We start from the raw sequence: 22,908 nt of genomic DNA on the forward strand, positions 1-22,908 counted from the left end.
TCATTTATTAAGCATTAGCATCTAGTGAATAAATTATTTGTTAAGCGTTAACTCTACATTGATAAACGTTAGTAAGCAGTTAATAACTGCAGCTACAAATGCTGTACTTATGACTTATGACCACATTTATAATGTGCTTAATATTTCTACTTTCATAATTTGTGACTGGTTAATTTTTCATTACTAAATTGAGTATTGCATTATTTACAAATCATTTATATTTAAGAGTAGTTTGTAGTTTTTAAGATTATTATGAATGAGTTAGTAAATGATTAATAAACTATTGAAATTAACGTTTATACATCTTATTATTCAGGCATCTAGTAATGGTTAATTTGTATGTTTATAAATGCTTTATTAACTCAACTTCATGCAGTTTTGTGACCTAATCTAAAGTGAGGACTATTGATGCTTTATAAATCCCTAATAAATGACAATTAAAGTCAGTATCAAATTAACAATAATCTTTGCAATCTTATGTAAAAAGTTTAAACATTGCTGAATAACAGGAGTGTCAAAATATGACATAAAATTGGATAAAAAAAAAAAAAACAAACAGCAATATAATATTTTACAATAGAATAGGATGCAATGTTTAAACTGTACAGTAATTTTATTTTGGATAAGGTTGCAAATATCTATTTTTCACTTGATACAGTTTCATTTGTTTATCTTCAAACGAATAGAAATGAACGTTGTTTATTTTCTTTTTCCCTGTTTACAATTTCACCTTAATTATCATCTATAAGTAATTTATAAGGCATTAAAAGTCCTTGCTTTAGATTAGGTCACAAAACTGGCTGAAGTTGAGTTAATAAAACATTTATTAACATACAAATTAACTATTACACCTGAATAATAAGATATATTAATGTTCATTTGAATAGTTTATTAATCATTTACTAACTCATTCTGAATGATCTTAAACAAAACACCAACTATGCTTAAATAACTGGTTTGTAAATAATGCACTACTAAATTTAGTAATATAAAATAAATCATTAAAGTATGAAAGTACAATTATTAAGCAGATTATAAATGTGCTTGTATGTCAAGAATACAGCATTTGTAGCTGCAGTTATAAACTGCTTATTAACATCTGTTAATGTAGAGTTAACGGTTCACAAATAATGAATTCACTATTTGCTAATGCTTAATAAATAGTTCATAGTGTGTATTTATTAAAAAAGTTATCGTTAATACTATAACTACACACTACGGTTGACTAAGTATTAGCAAATTGTTAATTCATTATCTGTTAAGCATTAACTCTATATTAACAGATGTTAGTAAGCAGTTTATAACAGTTTATAACTATTCTTTAATTACAAGCACATGTGCTTAATGGTTTTATTTTCAATGATTATTTTTTTATTATTAAATTAAGTATTAATTTTTATTTATTTTAATTCACCATTCAAATAACTAATTTATATATCTTATTATCCAGGAATATTTTAATAGTTTATCTGTATGTTAATACTTTACATTATTAACTCATCTAATTTTGTGACCTAATCTAAAGTGAGGATTATTTATGCTTTATAAATCCCTTATAAATGGCAATTAAGGGCTCAGTTATATTCTAAACAAGAAAATAAATGACTTTATTAATTTCTATTCATTTGAAGATACACAAATTAAGCTGCATATTCGCAGTCTTAACTAAAATAAAATTACTGTGCAGTTTAAACATCGCTAAATAACATTAAAATGTTGTATCACAATATATTGTAAAATTTTTATATCATTGTTGTTTTATCCAGTTTTATGTTACATTTTGACACTCCTGTTATTCGGCGATGTTTAAACTTTACAGTCATTTTACTTTTTAGATAAGATTGCAAAGATGTTTTGTATACTTCATACTAAGCCTTTAATTATCATTTATTAGGGATTTATAAAGCATAAATAGTCCTCACTTTAGATTAGCTCACAAAATTAGATGAAGTTGAGTTAATAAAGCATTTATTAACAGAAACAATTAACTATTAGTATATGCCTTAATCATAATATATGAAGGTTGATTTGAATCACTTATTATTCATTTGCTCATTCTGAATGATCTTAAAGAAAGTCAACTACTCTTAAATACAAATGATTTGTAAAGCAATACTACAGTTACAAAGTATGAAAGTACAATCATTAAGCACATTTTAAATTAGGCACAATTATAAACTGCTTATAATATCAATTGATGTAGAGTTTAGGCTTAACAAATAATGAATTCACTATTTTCTAATGCTTGATAGATGATTCATAGTGATTAATTATAAAGGGTTACATGGTATAAAAGAGGATAGAATCACCAAGAGGCGACACTCTGGTGCAATTTGGGAAACAGCCACTAGATAGCGCGGCGGCCATTTTGGAATGAAAACTCCAATAGTACAACAGCATATTATAAGTCTGTAAAAACTATTAAAAGTGCTGATGATTGTGATAGTAAGTGTTGTATTGTTGTTTTTCAGGTTGTATCTCAGCTTTAATGCGAATTTTAAATAAATAAATAAAAAAAAAAGCAGCTGCTTGCCATCACGACAGCAATAAGATCCAATGGACAGCCGATTGCTTTCACTCTAAAATGGCGGAATCCAGGGCTGTTGCTGGGCACTGCTGTTGCAATGAAACGTTCTATTGAGTGTCACCTCTTGGTCATTCTAAGCTCTTTGATGGTAAGTAAAAAATAAAATAAAATGGATTGCACTATTTAAAAAAAAAAACAAACAAAAAAAACCAATATATTATATTTGTGTGTGTTTGTGTGTGTGCGTGTGTGTGTGTGTGTGTGTGTGTAAAAGTCAGAGGCAAGGGTACTGTAGGTGAAACAAATGTTTGGCAGATTTTTATTTCAAAACAGCTTCTTGGCTTTCCAGAAGCCAAAATTTTTCCAACACAAGTTGTTAAAACGAATCAATTTTTGCAAATTTGGCAGGTAACCTCATGTTCAAAACTTTGAAAATTAATTTAAACAATGTAATTTTAAAAGACAGGACAAAAATGCTCGTAAAGCCCAATAAAATCCATCTCACATTCTTCACAAATGAAACGAGCTAATTTACAGTTTTAATTTTGTGAGTTAGTGAAAATGTTAAGAGTCAGTCATGACAAAAGCACTTATGGTGAATGCCCTTCTTACATTATGCAGAATGAATGTCACTGAACTATACAACATTTGTGAGAAAACATTTCACAGCCAACCCACAATCCAAGTGAGTAAAACATGTTCAAGAAGTGTTTTATAGAGTAAACAGTGAACAAAGGAAGCTGAAGTAAACAGAGCAGAGCACCAGCGATGCTCAGTAACAAAAGCATATGAAACTTGTGCTGCTGTCAACATGAAATGTTTTTGTGTGTGTGTGTGTAAACTGCAGAATGTGTCAAGAAACATGGGGGGAAAGTGCATCAATAACTTGGGAAACAATTCTGAAACTGAACATTATGGTTTCACCATTTAAACATATTTTTTGTTTATTATTAAAAAATATATTAAAACCTTACTTTGACGGCGTTGTCCCACTTTAAAACCAAACCCAACATTTAAGATGCATCCGATACTTTACCTCTACATTTTTATATTTATATATATAGATTTTTTTTTTTTTACAAAATACATAACACTGATTTTCTAATAAATGGAAGCACCTGTAAAAAATAAAATAATTCATCGGATTATACAGGAGAGCAGTCCATGCTCCGTGGGGTTAGTGTCTCTGAGTTGGCTGGCTTCACAGTGCATGGCAGCAGTCCTTTCTCAATGGGACAGGCCTGAGGCGCTACCCTCTGAGTCCTGAATGTCCCTGGGCTTGTGAGTAAAAGATTTGATGCTAAAGTTCCACCTCTCCTGTAGGCTGTCGCCCTGGGCTGGAGGAGTTTCCTCAGCAGGCTCTGGTTGGGGCGAGAGGGGAAGGTAACCCTGGGCCTGAAAAATGTCCTCCTCTTCTTCCTGCTGGTGGAGATCCAGCATTTTAGAGCTGTGCAACACAAAGTCATGGCGGGTCTCTAGTTCGGTGACACCATTGCCGCTAAACGTCAATCCGTCATCGCCCAACTCATTTTCCAGCTGATGAACCCAGGTGTCTCCGCGTGGAAGGGGGCTCGCTTTTGTGGGGCGTCCTTCTGGGAGTTCATTAAGTGACTTGAGGTGACTCTCTTGAAATGTTTTTGGGGTCAGGTCTACTGAGGGACCTGCAGTTGCGAGGTCCTCTAGGACGAGGGATCCAGCTCCACTGGCCTCCTCCAGGACCCCGGAGCCCAGCTCAGTCAGGGGATCAAGCTTATCGGTTTGGTTGAGTGTCTTTAAATTTCTCAGCAGTGCAAACATACTATCTACATCCTTCCAAAAGTTCATCCAGTCATCCAGAACGGGACTGTAGTTGTGTCTGTGTTCGTACAGACTGTCATTCACGCTGTACAAATCTGCCAGTCCTTGCCAGTCAACGTCCTCTGTGAAATTGGGCAGCTTAACCTTTGTGGACGTCCCAGGCTGGCTGTGTTCTGAGAAACAGGAGAAGCAGGGAAAAGTCAGTAAGGGCTGATGACTGCTGCGCAGAAATGCTTTGCTTTGGATTGCATCTAAAACATGCAGTTATTCCCGGCCTACTTGCACCGAGGGGTTTTGAATTAGTGCCCTGCACACCACCGCAGTGCTTTTTTAAGCCTTAGACCAATAGAAAAGCTCTATATTGAAGCAATAAAGCAGTGAGAATGCAGATCAAGACAACAAACGTCCTCCAGACAGACACCCAAAACCAATACACCATAAAGGGTGCACAAACAGACGGAAAAATCTGTGCAATGAAGTTCAAACCAAATAAAACATCCAACAAGAGATGGAAAAGATGGAAAATCCTGGAACCAAGAAATCAGCAACATAAATGTGAAGTTAAAGGGTGGGTAAGAGGTTGGAAATGAAAATCTGCAAAAACAAAAGCGTGTTAAAGGAGCGCGAGAGAATGAAATGAGCATTCCCAGAATGGGTCAGACAGTAACTGATGGCCTATGAGATACGGGCCGCTCTGAACCAGAACTGCCACTCAACTCGGGGTGTATGGAGATGTGTAGCGTAGCGTGGAGAACTACTTGAGAGTGGAATGAGAACAGAAACAGCTTGGTATGGTCTCACAGACTCACAGGAATGAAACGCTTGGCCTCCTCAACTTTGACCATTTTCGATGCTGCTGTGGCCTGGTAAGCAGGTAAGCCAAAAAAAACAGAGATGTCAAAGGATGTTCTAGGACTGAGATGCTATCCCCCAAATGATATATATGAATAGTCAAAGTCTTGGGGCCAGATTTACTAACCGCCAATGCAATCAGTCAAGTGACTTTGCATTTTAAAAGAGGTTTTTTTCATAGGTATATGAACGATTTTGTGGAATTTGTACCATTAACTCCCATAATAGTACAAAAAGTTTTTTACACTTGACACAATCTTGGGAGCACTTCCGAAAACCATGGTTAGGCAACTAAAGTTGCAAGTTGCGTCGTTACAAACATAGTTTGTTGATTTGGCATTTCGCAACTGCATCGTTCCAACAAACATTCGCCAACTGCATCGCAAGCTTGTATGCCTGCGACTACACCTCTAGAGGTGTAGTTAAAAACATAGTTCCTGCTGTGTTGTATTCCCAGTTATCCCCACTATGGCCTATTCGTTTATAACATTCTAACATTTAAACTTGGCATTAATAAAAAAAAACATTGATGTCATTTTGAAAGCTATAGGTGACCTATTATTGAAAGTGAAATTTATGTTACGTCTCCAAAGCTTGTGAAAACAAAAGACATAGCAAACTTTAATGCTTTTAATTTAAAGTAGGTCATTTATTAAGTATCTGTACTGTATATGACATGGGCCTGTTGGTTAGAACATTTCTGCAGTGGTTTGCATGTGTCAAATTGTAAAAGTAGACTTAAAAAAAACAAAAAAAATGAATGAACAATATCCTACTTAATAATATTAATAATCATCATCATCATTTTTAATATAATATTATTAAAATTTTAATTATTAAAGTAGAATTTGTTTCATTTTCGAATAAATAATAAATAGTACATTTCATTTCTTAATAAGTAGCCTCATTATTTATTTATTTATTTATGATATTAGAATACGTGTTAGCTTTTGTAAGTGATTTTATTTTCTTAGAATAGAATATGTAATGTTCTCTATAATGATTGTAAAGGCCCTATATGTGCTATTTACATTTATTTCGAATATGAAAAACAAGTTTTTTAATGCGTGTGCGTGTAAAACAATATCATTTGCACAAATAAATTATGGGGTTCCTTCTCTAAAAAAGTTGTTACTTAACCCCGTTTAGAGCACCATTATGGGCTTTTTATGTTATAATTAACGTGATTCAAACGATGGATCTGTGACAGAGAAACTAGGGGTTTTGGGAAACACTCGTCACTACATCGTTCTTTTCCCAAATGATGCATCCTACTATGATAGTTCAGCCGCGAGTTACGTCGTTGTTTGGGAAACGTACCCCTGATGGTTTTGTTGTGTACATTTATTTGACAACTGATTTGTAATTACACTCTCTCTAATTTGTGTTGATCATTATAAAAATGAGCTGTGTTTTGCACATAAGTTGATCATCAGAAAAAAATTAAATAAATAAATAAATAAAATTTCACTCATATTTGTGATTATTTTTGGAAGCATGGAGTCATGCTAATTTTCCCTGTTTAGTAAATCTGGCCATTACATTTTTAATAAACATTTTTTTTCTAAATGATTTCAGTTTAAATTACACCTACAGAATCAATACATTAAGAATATGAACAACAACAAGCAGTCAAATGGGAGTTAAAATTAGATGAATGAACCTGGGGTTTTAATTGCTAGATTTCATGTGATTTTAAATATACTTAAATGGTTAGCTCAACCCAGCATGCAATCACACAAACTTAGCTCAATGAAACATGGCATATTAGTGAAAACAAGCTGCCCATGCAGTTATTTCAAAAGCCAATGAGGGATTCAAAAAGTATGGATACCTGTGTTGATCATAGCTTCCTCCATCTTTACTTCCTGATCAGGAAAATAAGAGCAATTTAAATGTTAAATGTCTTTTGTGATTTAAAAAATAATAAACAAAACAAACACATTGCAGTTCTTCATGCATAACCCCCAGCTCCTGAAGAGAGGTATTGTTAGATTAAAGATACAATGAAGGAATGATGATGTGAAAGATGAATGAGGAAAATCCTCTGATGCTCCTGAAGGAAAAGGTGGTCCAGAAATGTAGTGTTAAAATGGAATGAATGTTACATGATGGGAATATGTTAACAGTTTTGAATGATGTAAAGTTACAAATAACATGAAAATACACCAACATGCAGACTAATGACATGCATCTGTTTTTTGTAATATTGTGTTTCATTACGAAGTGGAAAATATGACTTTTGTATACCGTTCTTCCCTCGATCAACATAAATAGAAGTACTGGATGGATGTGTGAATGTGGACACTTTTAAAGCAATAGTTCATTGAAAATAGAAACTGTTAACATTCAACTCATGTTGTTTAAGACAAAAGTAGAAGTTTAGCAAAATGTCCATGTTGACTATAAGCTGAATTAAAAATAAATAAATAAATAAATAAGTCATCAATAATACACTATTTGAGAGAAAAATCAAGTAATTAGAATAAAACTATCATTGTTAAATGACCTCAAATTGTGTATGAGTGGAAAAAAATCACTTTGTATGGAAGAATGAGTTTTGTTTTGATCAAAGAAACCAAGCTATATAGATGTAAAATTGAAGTAAATGCTGACCTTTTGGCCAAAATATTGATTTACTGTTACAAATAAACTAATATTACAAACCAAAGCCTCCAAAAACAGTTATTGAGAAGCTACAATGACTTATATAGTTCAAAATATGTATAAATGCAAACATTTCAGAAGCTTTTATAGCCAGCCTGTTTGAGAAATCCATTTTTCCTCACTGGAAATCATATCAGAACAGTAAAAATCTCAACGGTCCCAAGGACATCTGTTTTTAAATTCCAAAACACCCAATGTCATAGAGACCCCTTCCGTCCCAGTAATAAACACAAACAAAATACTAATTCTTTTTAAACCACAGCTACACACAAAATTAAAAAAAGGATAGAAAAGAAAAAGAAAAACACAGAGGAGTATGTTTCAGTATATACATTTATCATTTAAATTCTCGAAATTGCACAAGGTTTTTACACCCAGAAATATAAAAGAAAGCATCTCCTTGGTACAAGCTTATCGGAAATACATATTCACTGAGGGGAAAATACAAAAGTATGAGATGATGTGAATGCTAGGCTGCCGAAATCACAGTCCCCTGCTGATGGAATAAAATGGAAAAAGTTAACGGGATATAAAGTGATGAGGACATGACTTAGAGAGAAACCAAACTCAGTGCCAAACCCCCATCATCCACCACCTGAGATTGTGCCACACGGCATCCAACAAGTGCTTGATCCCATCATGCATCAGTAAGACATGCTTCACCACGTTGCTAAATATTCATCACATTCCTCATAACTTTGACTAAAAAGCTTGGAAATGTTCTGTTAGAGCATGTGTTACTAAATATTCAGGACATTCTCATGTTAAGTGCTTATATCATTCCTGCTGAAATACAAAAACAACCTTAAACAAATGAGCCAAAGCTGGTCTGGTGGTTAATTTTATAGGGCATTTATTTGCCACTTCAGACGGAGAGGCAGGAGAACAGCTAAATGCCAGCTTAACTGAATTGGGGTACTATTTTAAGCATGCTATGATCGTCGTATGGCCCCAATAAGGTTCAAATTCCCAAAAAATAAAGGTCCACAAAATCAAGTCAAAGTTAAGCTTGTAGTAAAGTAAACTTTTTAGCTTGTTAAAGAGATGGTTCACCCCAAAATTATTTCATGATTTACTTTTACTCATGTTTCAAATCAGTTTGATATTATTTATTATGTTGAATACAAAAGAAGATATACTAAAGAAGTTTTTTGGGGAAAAGCTATTGACATCTATAGTATCTTAGTACCTACAGTATGATGGATGTAAATGGCTGCTTTTTCAAATATTCTTAGAAATATCTTAATTTGTGTTCAAAAAAAAGAAAGAAATTCATAAAAAAGTTCAAAAACACTTGAGTGTGACTAATTGGTAAGGAAATATGCACTGCTAACAACTTACTTATACCACTGGCTCAAGCATTTACCTTTTTCCACACATAAAAAGAAGGATTTTTTTTTCTGAGAGTATATCGGGATTTGGTGTCTGGTTTAATCTGTTTTTCTGTTTTTTTACTATGATGAATCTGACTTTCAGATTTGGGCACTGAAAACCATAATGAAAGTGAGCTAGTGGCTTTCATCCAACATTTTCCATAGAAGAAATGGTGCAGAAACAAAAAAGAAGTGTTACCTGCATCTGAGCCTCGGGGTCTGGGGTTGCACTGCTTGTGGCCCTGACAGCTCCTCATTTCCATCAGCTGTAAATGTAGCTGACTGAGAACATCCTTTCCCACTGTATAAACTGCATTGGTTAACTAAAAACAAAACAAAAACGAACATAAGATGCAAACACTGATAATAATATTTGATATTATATATTTGATAATATTTAATAATATACATATTAGGAACTCTTGTCATGGAATTGAACCAGATTCAATTGAATAATGCAGCTTAAAGACATCTCTCATAAGGAGAATTAAGTCACATGAACTTCTCGGGTGTGAGTTTTTTTACAGACTTCAACAGAGTGTAAAAATCTTGATGGTTCTGTGGGTCTTGTCTATCAAATCTGATCTTTGATTTGTATTTTTTATTGAATTCAAGTCAGGTGATTGGCTGGGCCATTCTGCAGCTTGATTTTCTTTCTCTGAAAGCATTTGAGAGCATTTGGCTGTGTTTTGGATCACTGTCTTGCTGTAATGTTTATGTAATTATGTAACGCTTGCACACTAGTTTTATCTTCATCATCGTGATAATGTAGATGTTGGACTGAAGCAGCTAATATTAATTTACAATGATGAATAACTACTGAGAGATTTCAGCTGCTGTCTGGGCTTTCACTGCCTTTCTACAGCCCCCTTTCTTTACGTGTTCAATATATTGCTTGGTGCCATTTCATTTTATAACGCATAACTTAATTAGTAATCTATAAAGATTTGTTTTCTTTGCATATATGGATTTCTTTGGTTGTTACCAACACCCAGGGCAAATTTAAAGTCAACGGCACCTTGAGAAATGTTTTCTGAGAAAAATGGTGACGTGTTCAATAATTATTTTCCCTGCTGTAAATAGTTAACTGGAGAAAATGAGAATGTTATGAATTAGTGTGTTTAGATGTCAACAATCATTCAATTCCAATAGGTCATTTCATACTACTAAAATGCAACTAAAAACATGTTAAATATCCTCACCTGGTATGGGTCACTGTTTAGGTCAAAGTACTCCAGGAAGCCAGTTGCAAATTCACAGAAAAGTGTGTTGTGAGTTTCATTAACTGTCCTCAGACACCAGTAGGTATTGTTATTAGAGCTTGTACAGGCACAGAATCCACCCACTATTGAGAGAGATACATTTGTATCAACAAACATATTTATTTGACAAAAACAATCCACTAATACTCTTAATCCAGTCTGAGCCAATGAGAAAGCTTACGTATTTTACATATTGGCAAACTACCAATTACATAGTGGCCATACATAATTGTAAATTTATATGATTTCAAACATAGAACATGATTTTTTTTTTCAAAAAGAAGTAATAATATAATGTAACTAATATAAATTAGCTACTAAATCAAAAGATTGTATTGTATGCTTCTCAAAACTGACAGTAGGTTCATTGTTTTTGATTTACCAAACAAATCATTCAACTATGTATTTTTGGTATCTTAAGTTTGGTTTCAACAATGACAACACACATCAATGACATCATTAGTTAATAAGAAAATTAATCAATGCATCATTTTCCTATACTAAGTCCAGATAACTAACCAAGTGAACTGAACTACAAAGGTAAACTATATATAAAATATGTACACTATTAAATTAGCAAAAGTACTAAAATATTAGTTTTACATTGTAAAAATCCGGCTTACACACAATTGACTTGTGATGGAACAACGTGAAGGAATTGCATTAACTTTAAATTGGATTTTATGCTAATTGAACATAAAAAATTAAGTTGTTTAAAAAAACTCAAGAATTGTGTTATTTCAGCTCATTTTAAATAAGTAGTTTGAACTAACAGCAAACAATTTGAGTGTACATTCTAAAGTTTTACAGAATTACTGTACATTTACTGTACATTTAAAAAAAGTACATTTAATTCACTGTTTATTGCTCTGAATAATTAATCTGTTCGCTGCATTCAAACCAATAAGATCTCTTGTTTTTTGTACCAAACGAAAGAGCATTTGCTTACAATTCCAGAAGGGGGCCGTCTGCCAGTGGTCATTATTATGTGTGAAGCAGGTGAGGCCAGGAAGACTGCAGTCGTCGCCTTTCTTCTGCCTCTTCCTAACTTTCCTCTCTTTCTTCCTGCGACGGATCTCGTTGTAGAGTTGAGCCTTGCTGTCCACTTCCTGCATGGCCTCTCTGGTGGCACAAATAAATGAGACATTAGAGCCAGAGTGAAAGGGAACGCTGTCCCAGGTGAATTGCACAATGATTGGGGGAGGCAGACCAGCCTGCACTCCACATAAACGGGGTCAGAGGTCCTGAGAAACGAAGAAGGATCATGTACTCACCACCCTCCCCTAAAACCACAAGGTGCAATTGTTTATGCTTCAAAATGAGTTTTATGCTAATGTTTATGGGTAGAGACTATTGTATACTTAGGAAAAGAGCTCTTAATGTAATGACCCCGACAAAACTGACCAATGAACTGAAAAGAACTCTGTACAAACTGTTCAACAACATGTACACAAGCATGCATGCGACAATATATGGATATAATACAAGGCAAAAGGTCCCATTTTGGTGAATGAATCCCTATACATTTAGCAGATTTAAGTTTTATGGGCATAGAAATATAATAATGTGTCTATTTGAATTTTTCAACTAACTTTTGTTTTAAAATTGTGAGTGGATTAGAGGTCAGCGTAACATATGCATGTAAAACAACAACAAACACTTCAGTTCAAGTACTTATTAGAATACAGAAAAGAAAAAAAAAAGTGATCACAACAGATCTGATTATATTTTAAATGATTTAAATACATACACCCATATAACACAATGGCAACATAGTAATAGCAACATCATTAATGTGTTTTAAATCACCCAGATGACAAAGTGTGTTAGAGACGCCACAGTGATCTAGACATTAATCCAACTTTACATTGACAAAGAGAAAATACTAAAGACGACAGACAGGCACATCATGAACACACACCAAAAAAAAATAAACTCACTTAAAGGGATGGAGGTAGTCATTCCTATTCTTCAATCTCTCGGGTTTGTTTTTCTGCTCTCTCTCTTTGCTAAAATAGCTGGTTGTAATAAGGAGAGAACAGCACTAAATTCAATTCAAGTCTGATTTTTTAAATCTCTGGAATTTAAAAAAAATAAAGGTCGAAAACAAAATCTGAATTATTAAGTATTGGTTTGGGACATGTGGAGCTGTGCATTGATGGATTTGCTCTTCAGTGTTTGGACTTACAGCAGTGAAATTTAAACCACACTGAAACGAACTGAACTGAACTTCAACGCTGAAAACTGGACTGACACAGTTTTAGTTTACTAGAACTTCTATGTTAAGCTGCTTTGACACAATCTACATTGTAAAATGTATTAATGAACATGAATTAAAAAATATATAAATGAACATGAATAAAAATGTAATTGAATTAAATGTTATTGTTTAGATTTAAAAATTGAATTGAAAAATTGGATTGAAAAATTCAGGTATTGTTTCTGGACAAATATCAAACCTAAGTGATAAATATGAAAAGTAATTAATATTAATAAAGTATATTAAAAATACACTTTATAACCTTTTTTAAATTCGTATGATCCTTCAGAAAAAACTGATGTTAAAGTAAGAAGTTTTAATCAGTATCAAAAATATTCATGCCTTTTTTTCGTTTTCTTGAAAACAGGAACACTTCTTGTTTTTCAGAATTATTTGATGTGCAGAGCTTTTATGAAAATATGTTGAACCATTAAAAAGGAGAAAAGGGATATTACTGTTAAATGGTTACACTCTATAACAGGGATGTCAAACTCCTGGAGGGCCGAAGCTTTGCACAGTTTAGTTGCAACACTTCTTCAATACACTTACCTGAAGGTTTCAAACAAGCCTGAAGGACGCAATTAGTTTGATCAGGTGTGTTTAATCAGGGTTGGAACTAAACTGCAGAGCTGCGGCGCTTAAGGAACTGAGTTTGACACGTGATTTATAATATCTATAAGTATACTCTAAATAAAAAAGTGCCATATTTATCACTTTCAGATTAACAATGCACTAACAAACTAACTAACTAACTAACTAACTAACTAACTAACTAACTAACTAACTAAACAAAAAAATAAATAAAACTTTAAACTAAAATTTTTAATTAAAATTCCATTGAAACTAATGTAAATTTCTTTACTGTTGAGTACTAAATAAAGCATAAACTGCTTTCAAAAGGCTCAAATCTTTGAATAATTTGAATATAGTGAATGGGATAAGGAGTGGAATGATGACCTAGCATTTTCCCATAGTCTTCTCAGAGTTACCTCAAAACAATCCATTTTACATGACTCAAAATGACACACATCAAAGACAAATGTCAACTGACCTCTTCTTTGAGCAGTCACACTCATCCGGTCTCCTCCTCTTCAAATGACCTCTAACCTCTCGAAGCTTCTTCATTTTATCCTGAAGTTGTTCGATCTAAGAGACAAGCATATGAAAATCAATAATGTGATCTAAACGGCAGAAATTTGAAAGATAATTCAGGTTAGCAGAGCAGGTGTTACCTCATGATCCACAAAGTTCTTGTGGTCTTTCCATGCTCTGGAAGATTGGTAAATCTCTCTTTCACAGCGCACGGTGTCGTTCGTTAAAATGAAACACCTGTGCAGAGAACAACTTTGTTAAACACCTTTCAATTACCCTTAATCAATTAAAATTAATTTTGCTAAATGATGTTGATATTGGGAGGATTTTTTTTATTAGTTTTAATTAGCACTTTAGGGATGTTATTTGTTATTTTAAAAACCAAAATCTTCAGAAGCTTCTGTGAAGTTTCTTATACTTGCTGGGAAATTCTATTTTCACAAACAACCACTACACAACTACTCTACTCTATTTTCTTAACATGATGAGGGTGTCACGGTGGCACAGTGGGTAGCATGTTCCCCTCACAGCAAGAAGATCGCTGGATCAAGCCCTGACTGGCGCAGTCTGCATTTCTGTGTGGAGTTTGCATGTTCTCCCTGTGTTCGTGTGGGTTTCCTCCGGGTGTTCCGGTTTCCCCCACAAGTCCAAATACAAGTACAGGTGAATTGGCCGCGGTGTATGTGTGTGATTGCAAGAGTGTAAAGGTGTTTCCCAGTGATGGGTTTGCAGCTGGCAAGGCATCCGCTGTGTAAAACATATGCTGAATAAGTTGCCGGTTCATTCTGCTGTGGCGACCCCTGATTAATAAAGGGACTAAACTGAAGGAAAATGAATGAATGAATCATGACAGCATATGTTTTAGTTCATTGTAACTTATTAAACTAAGTTAATCATGTGCTAACTTAATTTTATACGTTACGCAAGCTGTTTTAAGTCAGTTTAACCTAATATAAGTTTAATGGATTCATATGGTTAAACTGATTCAGCTTAAAAATTTAAGGCAACCTGGATTTTTTTACAGTGTACTCTTACAAACTTCTAATGAGAAGTCAAACAATTATTCAAATCACTCATATTAACTGATAATTAGAAATGTGTTTCTTTTTTTAAGAAATTTGATGATCTTTTAAGCAGCCTGATTTGTATAATTTTTATTTAATTTTATTATTATTATTATTAGTTATCTTTTTTCCTGTTTATCCAGCCTGATCTCACGAGAAAACGTAAGTATTTTACGTTTTGTCTCTTTAGTGGCTAAATCGTACGAATTCGTACAAGTTCAGTCGTACAAAATTGTACGATTTTAAAAGGGAGGCGTGGCACCTTACTCCACCCCTAAACCCAAATTGTACTATATTGTACGAATTAGATCATACGAATTCATACAAATTTTATGAATTGCTGTGAGATTGTGTTGGTTTATTATATGTGAATATCACGTAAAATGATTGTATTAATTTATTGTATTCTTTATATCTTTATACAGTCTCTGATATCAGAAGGCACCAAAACAAACAAGCACATAACCTAATAAGATCCTGTCCCTTTTTGATTTCTCCACTCTAATTACAAGACACACCCCTTACTGCTGATTGGCTGCAAGTGCAGTTTGGACATTGGTCCGACACAATTTTTAAATATTACTTATCGCACATACATTTTTTTTTAATAACAATAAAGATTATATTTAGAGACTTACTTGTGAGTGACTTTGAGAGAATTAGGGTATCCCACAGCATTTGTGTCATCTGACTGCATCTCCTCAGATCCGTCATCAGACTCCAACCCAAAGTCAGAATCAAAAACTGGTTCTGGCTCATAGTGGCGCTTTCTGATTGGTCGAGGCTCGAGTGGCGTTTTATCATCAGCCTGCAGATCCACATCATAGATTTCCCCCTCAAACTCCACTGACAGGGATCTGGCCGGCCGTGTGTGCACAAAACGAGGTCTGTATCCTGAAGAAGGACATCAGTGTAAGTTGCGCATACTTCAGTACTTATATTCCATGGTTAAATATCTAGAGCAGGGGTGTCAAACTTAGTTGCCGGAGGGCCGCAGCCCTGCACAGTTTAACAAGTCTCAAACAAGCCTGAAGGGCTCAATTAGTTGAATCAGGTGTTTAATTAGTGTTGGACGTAAACTGTGCAGAGCTGCAGCCCTCCAGGAACTGAGTTTGACACGTGATCTAAAGACAAATTGCTGGAGCTGACACAAAGATGCGTCTTGTCAGCTCATTACCAACTGAGGGCAGCACAAAAGTGTGATTCAAAGTTTTCCGACAATCATGGGAGAGTTGGAGAAAAACTTTTTTTTTGTTTCCCAGTGGTTTAACCACTAGTTTTCATTAAATCATTTCATAATAATGAGAAGTAAAGGAATAATGTAATAAATGTTACATCATTGTTTTAATGCCACACATTTTAAACAGTTTGTGTAAATCAATCAGCTGTATTTTTTTTTTTGTCAGAAAAATAAATATAGTAATAACGTAGTAATAAAAATTTGGTCAAATGTTGTTGTGATGTGTATCAAGTTTCTGAATTTGCATTATTTATAATAGTGCATATTTAGTTTTATTAGTTGTATTTATTGTATTTAATTATCTTGGTCTCTTTAAGTTCAAATCCATCACTTTAAGATCCTTACTATTTTTTAACTCTACTTAAATATTTAAGGCAAAAATGTATTTTTAAATTAAGTGTTGAATAAATTGATCATCAGTGGAAATTAATGCATGTTAATATTGTATCATAATACAGTATTTGTATGAAAATATTTATTATTTAATTGTTGTTTTTATACTCGTAAAATACTCCAAAGGTATTCAGTTGAGCTTCTTAAACATACACTATTTTTCAGCATTGCTAAAAATAATAATAATAAACTATTTTTTCATGCGCTCCAAAACAGCCTATAAGAATGACTTCTGAAGAATCGCTCAAAACTTAATCTCTTAGCCAGCACCACGACTAATACTGACTAATGAAAATTTAGAAATTCACATTAAAAAAAATAAAAAAATAAATAAATAAATGAAATGCAGAATTATTGAATAATTTTACTCAGAAAATGTGAAAATAATTTTTCACAGTATTTTACTGTACTTTTTATTGAACCGGGGTTTGACTGAATACATTTAAAGTAAACAAAAACATACATTTTCTTATGAATATTTACTACTGGTCTCTAATATATTTGCCCTGTAGATAGCATTTTGTACAGTTTTATTATAGTTAATTAATTAACAATATAATAAGTGAGCCTAAGACCTAAGCATAGGTTTCATTCATCATGCAATTTAATCAATTAGTAGTGAGAAATCAGATTCTTCCTGATGATTAAAAACCAACGTATTCACATTTTGCCTACAGCACTAATCCACTAGGTGGCAACAAGTGAGTTCATTTTAACCCCAGTCCAAACAGTCCAGTGGCTGCTCTGAAACTACCACTTTTCTGCACAGTTTAGCTCTTACTTAAACACAGCTGAACAAGTGAATCAAGGTCATGAGACTCATTAAAACATCTTGACAAGTGTGTTAGAGCTCTGCAGGATCAGGATTGGACACCTGACAGACTCAATCCATCAACTCGATCTTTCCTTCTCACTCATTGAGCAGTTGCAGTCATGAATAAGGTTGTCAAAATGTTTCAATACTCCAGTACGTATAGATACTAATATATTAATTTCTTTTTCAGCATATGGAACTTCCATTCAAAAGAACTTAAATCATTTTTAAAAACAGTGAGAGGTATGTTTGGCTTTTTACTTTGTTTTATTCATCAATAAAATAACATTATATTTGTTTTTATAATGTAATATTGCAAATTCTTAGTTTAAAATGCAAAGGTGCATCCTAAATCGCATACTTGCACACTATTTTATGCCATTTTGTAGTATAAATAACATAAGTAGTGCATTTACACTGAAAAATAACAACAAAAAAAAAGAAATAAGCGCAATTTATCATCACACTGATCATGTACTTTTTCAACTAAAGAACACTTCATGCACTCATCGATTGCAGCTTTGCTCACATAAAGGAAGGGATGGAGCTATCGAGCACTGAGATTGGATTACTTTTGGATTGTGCAAGCAAAATTCTCCTATATGTAAATGATTATGCCCCCTCTCAATGATGAATGTGGTTATACACCTGAGATGTACTATTTGTCAGCAGCTAGCTCTCTACAACTCTCACATGGTCACCCACTAAAGCTAAGCAGGGCTGCGTCTGGTCAGTTCTTGGATGGGAGACCACATTGGAAAGCTAGTACGCTGCCGAAACTGGTGTTTGAGAGGCCAGCAGGGGGCGCTCAACCTGCAGTCTGTGTGGGTCCTAACGCCCCAGTATATTGATGGGGACTCTATACTGTTCAGTGAGCGCCGTCTTTCAGATGAGATGTTAAACTGAGGTCTTGACTCTCTGTGGTCATTAAAAATCCCAGGATTGCTTCGAAAAAGAGTAGGGATTTAACCCCGGCATCCTGACCAAATTTGCCCACTGGCCTCTGTCCATCATGGCCTCCTAACCATACCCATATCATAATTGGCTTTATCACTCTGTCTTTTCTCCACCAATCAGCTGGTGTGGTGTGTGGTCTGACGCAATATGACTGCCGTTACATCTTCCTAGGTGGATGCCGCACACTGCTGGGGGATGGGTCACTAAGCACTTTTAAAATGTAAGAAATGAATATAATTATTATTATAATTATTATTTGGTAGTTTGGTCTTTTATTTAATTAATTTGCCACTATGAAACATTAATTGGGAATTTCCGTTGTGTGTAAAATGTTAGAGTTCCATTTGAGATGACACTAAACTCATACACTACATGGTTGAGTGGAAAAATGCATAAGTGTATAGTGTGTCATTTGGGATGCAACCATACGTACGTGGGTTACTGCTCTGTCCGAATTGTCTGTGTGCCCGTCGTGCCACCTTGGCTGCTTTGTAAGGCCGTTCTCCACAATGGCAGTCTTTCTCACGGTTGTCGTAGCTTCGCGATCGCAAACTCCTCGTCCTCTTTTTAGATCCCTCCTTCAGAGAACCCTTACACTTCTGCAAACGCCACTTCCCACTGACCTCCTCCACACAGTGCCATTTCTGTACCAAAAACAGAAGGAATTCAGCTGGAGGACAGAGATTTTTGTGTGGTGAGCCACTTATTGTGCTGGAGCCGCCTCATTTGCATAACCACAGATGTTTTTATGAATGAAATGAATCTTCTGTCTGTGAGCGGCTGCGAGCTTAGCGGTCAAACATCTGCGCCTGTGAAGTAATCCCATTAATTCACAATCACACGGCACAAGAGCCACCTCACAATTCTTTCCCATAAAGAAGCAATCTGAAGACAATTTAGACCTAATCTCCTAATTTCGCAGAGCTGTTTGCTTTGTAAACTGACCACGGCTCAGACATGTGCTCAGACAGCTATGGGAAACCACATCCAAACAATGGCCACAGCCCTGCTCTGGTTTCCTGCGAAGCTCTCGAGGCCCGTCAATGAGTTTATGTATCTGCGGGTGATGCTGTATCTGTTCACAGTGAGGATGTTTATTTGAAGGGCGGCAAACCAAAAAGGAGTTAGCCAAAGCTAGTTTGAGCACTTTCACTCATTAGTTTCCTCCAGACGTAGCGGCCAAACACGCACACTTGCTAACACACGTTGAGCATGTACCTTACATCCACACAGAAACTGGCTCCACATAGCCAAAAGTCAAACAGACGCAAGCAAACAGTGGCACAGCCAACTATGTGAAACCTCGCTACTTGAACGACGGAGACACGACTCAGACTCAGGAAGAAACAGACATAAACGTTCACACAGCCTCAATCATACACACTGCCCTCATTGACACCGTGGCAGACAGCAGGAGCACGGTAATGCAGTCTTTGCTAGGGTTTTTCAACACATTACTACTTCTCAGAAAGAGAATGAGTGTATATTGGAAAAAAAAACTGATAGTCTATTCAAGCTAAGACATGATCTGGATGTAACAGACCATGACTTCTACAAGCTTTGTCTGTGCTCAACACCTAAACCATGTCAATTTTTTCAGAGTGCATTACACACCAAAACAATATTAGCGTTCACCAGTAAGAGGGAACAGAACAGTAGTAATTCTACAGAACTTTTAAAGCAGTTTAAGCTTGTATTAAAAACTGTGGCATGCTCAACTGTGACATGCTCAATCTGTCAATCCATCCAACTCTAAAGCCTTTATATCTATCTATATCTATCAAGTTACATTATATCAACCTTCAATGTCTGTATCTATTCCCATCTAAACCATACATGACCGTATTTATTTAGATCCATCCATCCATCCGGCAATCCATCTATCCATCCAACAATCCATCCATCCATCATCCATCCAATCTACCCATTCATGTATCTATTCATCCATCCATCCATCCATTCATCCAACAATCCATCCATTCATCCACCCATCCATCCATGCAACAATCCAACCATCCAGCATGCATCCACCCAACAATCAATCCATTCAAGATGCATCCTTTCAACAATCGATCCAACAATCCATCAGTTCAACAATACATTCATCCATCAATTTCATCCATCCATCCATCCATCCATCCATCCATCCATCCATCCATCCATCCATCCATCCATGTAACAATCCACCCAATAATCCATCCATCCATCCATTCATCCAACTATCCACCCATCCATGCATCCATTCATGCATCTATTCAACAATCCATTCAACAATCCATCCATCCAACATATATCCATTAAACAATCCATCCATCCATCCATCCATCCAACATGCATCCATTCAACAATCTATCCAACAATACATCCTACAATCCATCCACCCATCCATCCATCCATCCATCCACCCATCCATCCATCTACCCATCCACCCATCCATCCATCCATCTATCCATCCAACTATCCACCCATCCATGCATCCATCCATGCATCTATTCAACAATCCATCCAACAATCCATCCATCCAACATATATCCATTTAACAATCCATCCATCCATCCATCCATCCAACAATCCATCCATCCATCCATCCATCCATCCATCCATCCATCCATCCATCCATCCATCCATCTATCCATCCAACATGCATCCATTCAACAATCCATCCAACAATACATCCACCCATCTATCCATCCATCCATCCATCCATCCACCCACCCATCCAATCATCCATCCATCCATCCATCCATCCATCCATCCATTTAACAATCCTTCCAATAATCCATACATCCAACATGCATCCATTAACAATTCATCCATCCATCCATCCATCCATCCATCCATCCATCCATCCATCCATCCATCCATCCAACAATTCATCCATCCATCTGTTCATCCATCCACCCTTCTACCTACCATACAAATTAACCTAACCACGAAACCATCCATCTATTCATCCTTTCACATCAATATCGGCATTAATGTATACATCTGCTGTATACATTGCTCTGTTTCCATGAACACACTACAGCACTTGTGTACAGGATCTATAGTCTTTATCCATCCATTTACAATGTTTGTATCTGTTTACCTTTCCTTCCCTCCTTTTCTGTTGAGTAAAATTCATATCACAAAGAGTGAAAAACCATATGCTTGCACTACATTTACTTCAACTTAATGCTGCATTTGAACTAATACAAGAGACGTATGCACTGTATTAATGTAACCAGAGGAACTAAAAAAACAAATGCCATAAAATCTGATTTCACATTGACTTCAAATTACGTAAATAAAGAAATAACATTTTCAAATTGTCAAAAAATGGTCTGGCAGGTGGCTGGCCCAAAATGAGTAGACAGAAACCCTGTGTGCTTTTTCCAAGTGCACGCAAATGAGTTCTCTGCATTCAATCAAATTTCCAGACAAAGTGTTGCAGGCAAACACTTAACTTGACCATAAAAAGAATCTGGTTTGCATTAGTGCAGTTCTTGAAATACTGTCTGCATTTGCGCTACCTGAAATTGTACCAATTTGTAATGTTCAGCTCTCTCTGATTCATTGCCACACCACAGAGAGTCTGGTAGAGCAGCCACACAATGCGATGATGAAAGAAACCTACGACCTAACTCCCTTCATTTGTTGTAAATATCGGTTTCAACTGCAGCAACACCAAACATAAAACCGATTTGGCTATGTGCTACAAACTCCAATCTCTGGCACTTAAATTATTATGCTGAATGATTCAAAATAGAGGCCAAACATTTGCTATAACTCATCTCCAAACTTTGAAAACTTCAAAGCAAGCATTGTGCATAAGTCTGCATGTTCATAGGTGTGAGAAATACAAATATAGACAACGTGTGAGAATAATGAGCGTCTTTGTATCGGAGTTTATACCTGTCCTGGTTGTTCACAGGGCGTCTGGAACTCGGCCTGTTGACACACCTCCTTCACCTTCTTGTACTTTGGCAAGCTGTTGGAGTGTTGTGTGTTCAAGCTGCTTGCCGAGTCTTCTTTCTTGCGCAGGATTTTGCTAGAATGACAAATGTATGTTGGTAAGTTGTTAGGCCGCAATTTGAAGTTGGCAGCCTCACTGTTTTTCGGAAGCCTGGAAAGCATAGCCGTCCCACCCAGGTCAGCATCTCGTAACCGCTGTGTTGAGTGTTTTATATATTTTGCAGAAACAATGAAACCCAGATTCTACAGGCAGTCAATGGGCATATTCATTCTATAGACAGCACTTGAAATAGACCGTTTACACAAAAGGTAAAAATAATTTATACAGTTTTTATTCAATTAATTTATTCAAAAAACTGCTCCAAAGTTTCTTTGGTCTGTTAAACACAAATGAAGATACTAGAATGTTGGTAACTGGTAGCCATAGCCTTTTTCACTATAATAGAAGTAAATGGCTACTTGTTTCCAACATTTTTTTAAATATCTCTTTTTTTGTGCAACTGACAAAAAGAAACTCAGAAATGATTGGAACTACTTAAGGGAAGTAAAACTTATTTTTTTTGGTTGAACTGTCACTTAATGCTACTAAATAATGTTAACAAACTAAACCTTTCTTTAAAGTGGTACCAATTTTAACAGTCAACAATAATTATTCA

General features: G+C 35.2%; 1 protein-coding gene across 4 annotated transcripts in view; it reads right to left on the reverse strand.

The window, feature by feature from the left end:
- Window positions 1-2,814: 2,814 nt before the first annotated feature.
- Window positions 2,815-22,908, reverse strand: part of sulf1 (sulfatase 1) — a 73,127-nt gene continuing 53,033 nt past the window's right edge. The window contains exons 10-21 of one of the 4 annotated variants that reach the window (XM_056450260.1): window positions 22,193-22,328; window positions 18,732-18,942; window positions 15,533-15,788; window positions 13,971-14,067; window positions 13,790-13,884; window positions 12,419-12,496; window positions 11,428-11,600; window positions 10,419-10,561; window positions 9,416-9,539; window positions 7,011-7,044; window positions 5,134-5,187; window positions 4,368-4,497 (exon numbers count right to left, since the gene is read on the reverse strand). In XM_056450260.1, the coding sequence (XP_056306235.1) occupies window positions 4,464-4,497; window positions 5,134-5,187; window positions 7,011-7,044; window positions 9,416-9,539; window positions 10,419-10,561; window positions 11,428-11,600; window positions 12,419-12,496; window positions 13,790-13,884; window positions 13,971-14,067; window positions 15,533-15,788; window positions 18,732-18,942; window positions 22,193-22,328 (1,435 nt within the window). In that variant the 3' untranslated portion in view covers window positions 4,368-4,463. Of the gene's footprint in view, window positions 4,498-5,133; window positions 5,188-7,010; window positions 7,045-9,415; window positions 9,540-10,418; window positions 10,562-11,427; window positions 11,601-12,418; window positions 12,497-13,789; window positions 13,885-13,970; window positions 14,068-15,532; window positions 15,789-18,731; window positions 18,943-22,192; window positions 22,329-22,908 lie in introns of all 4 variants that reach the window. The other 3 variants (XM_056450261.1, XM_056450258.1, XM_056450259.1) reach the window with 3 other exon arrangements.

The sequence above is a fragment of the Danio aesculapii genome, chromosome 24 (genome assembly GCF_903798145.1).
Source record: "Danio aesculapii chromosome 24, fDanAes4.1, whole genome shotgun sequence".
NCBI classification, from domain to species: domain Eukaryota; kingdom Metazoa; phylum Chordata; class Actinopteri; order Cypriniformes; family Danionidae; genus Danio; species Danio aesculapii.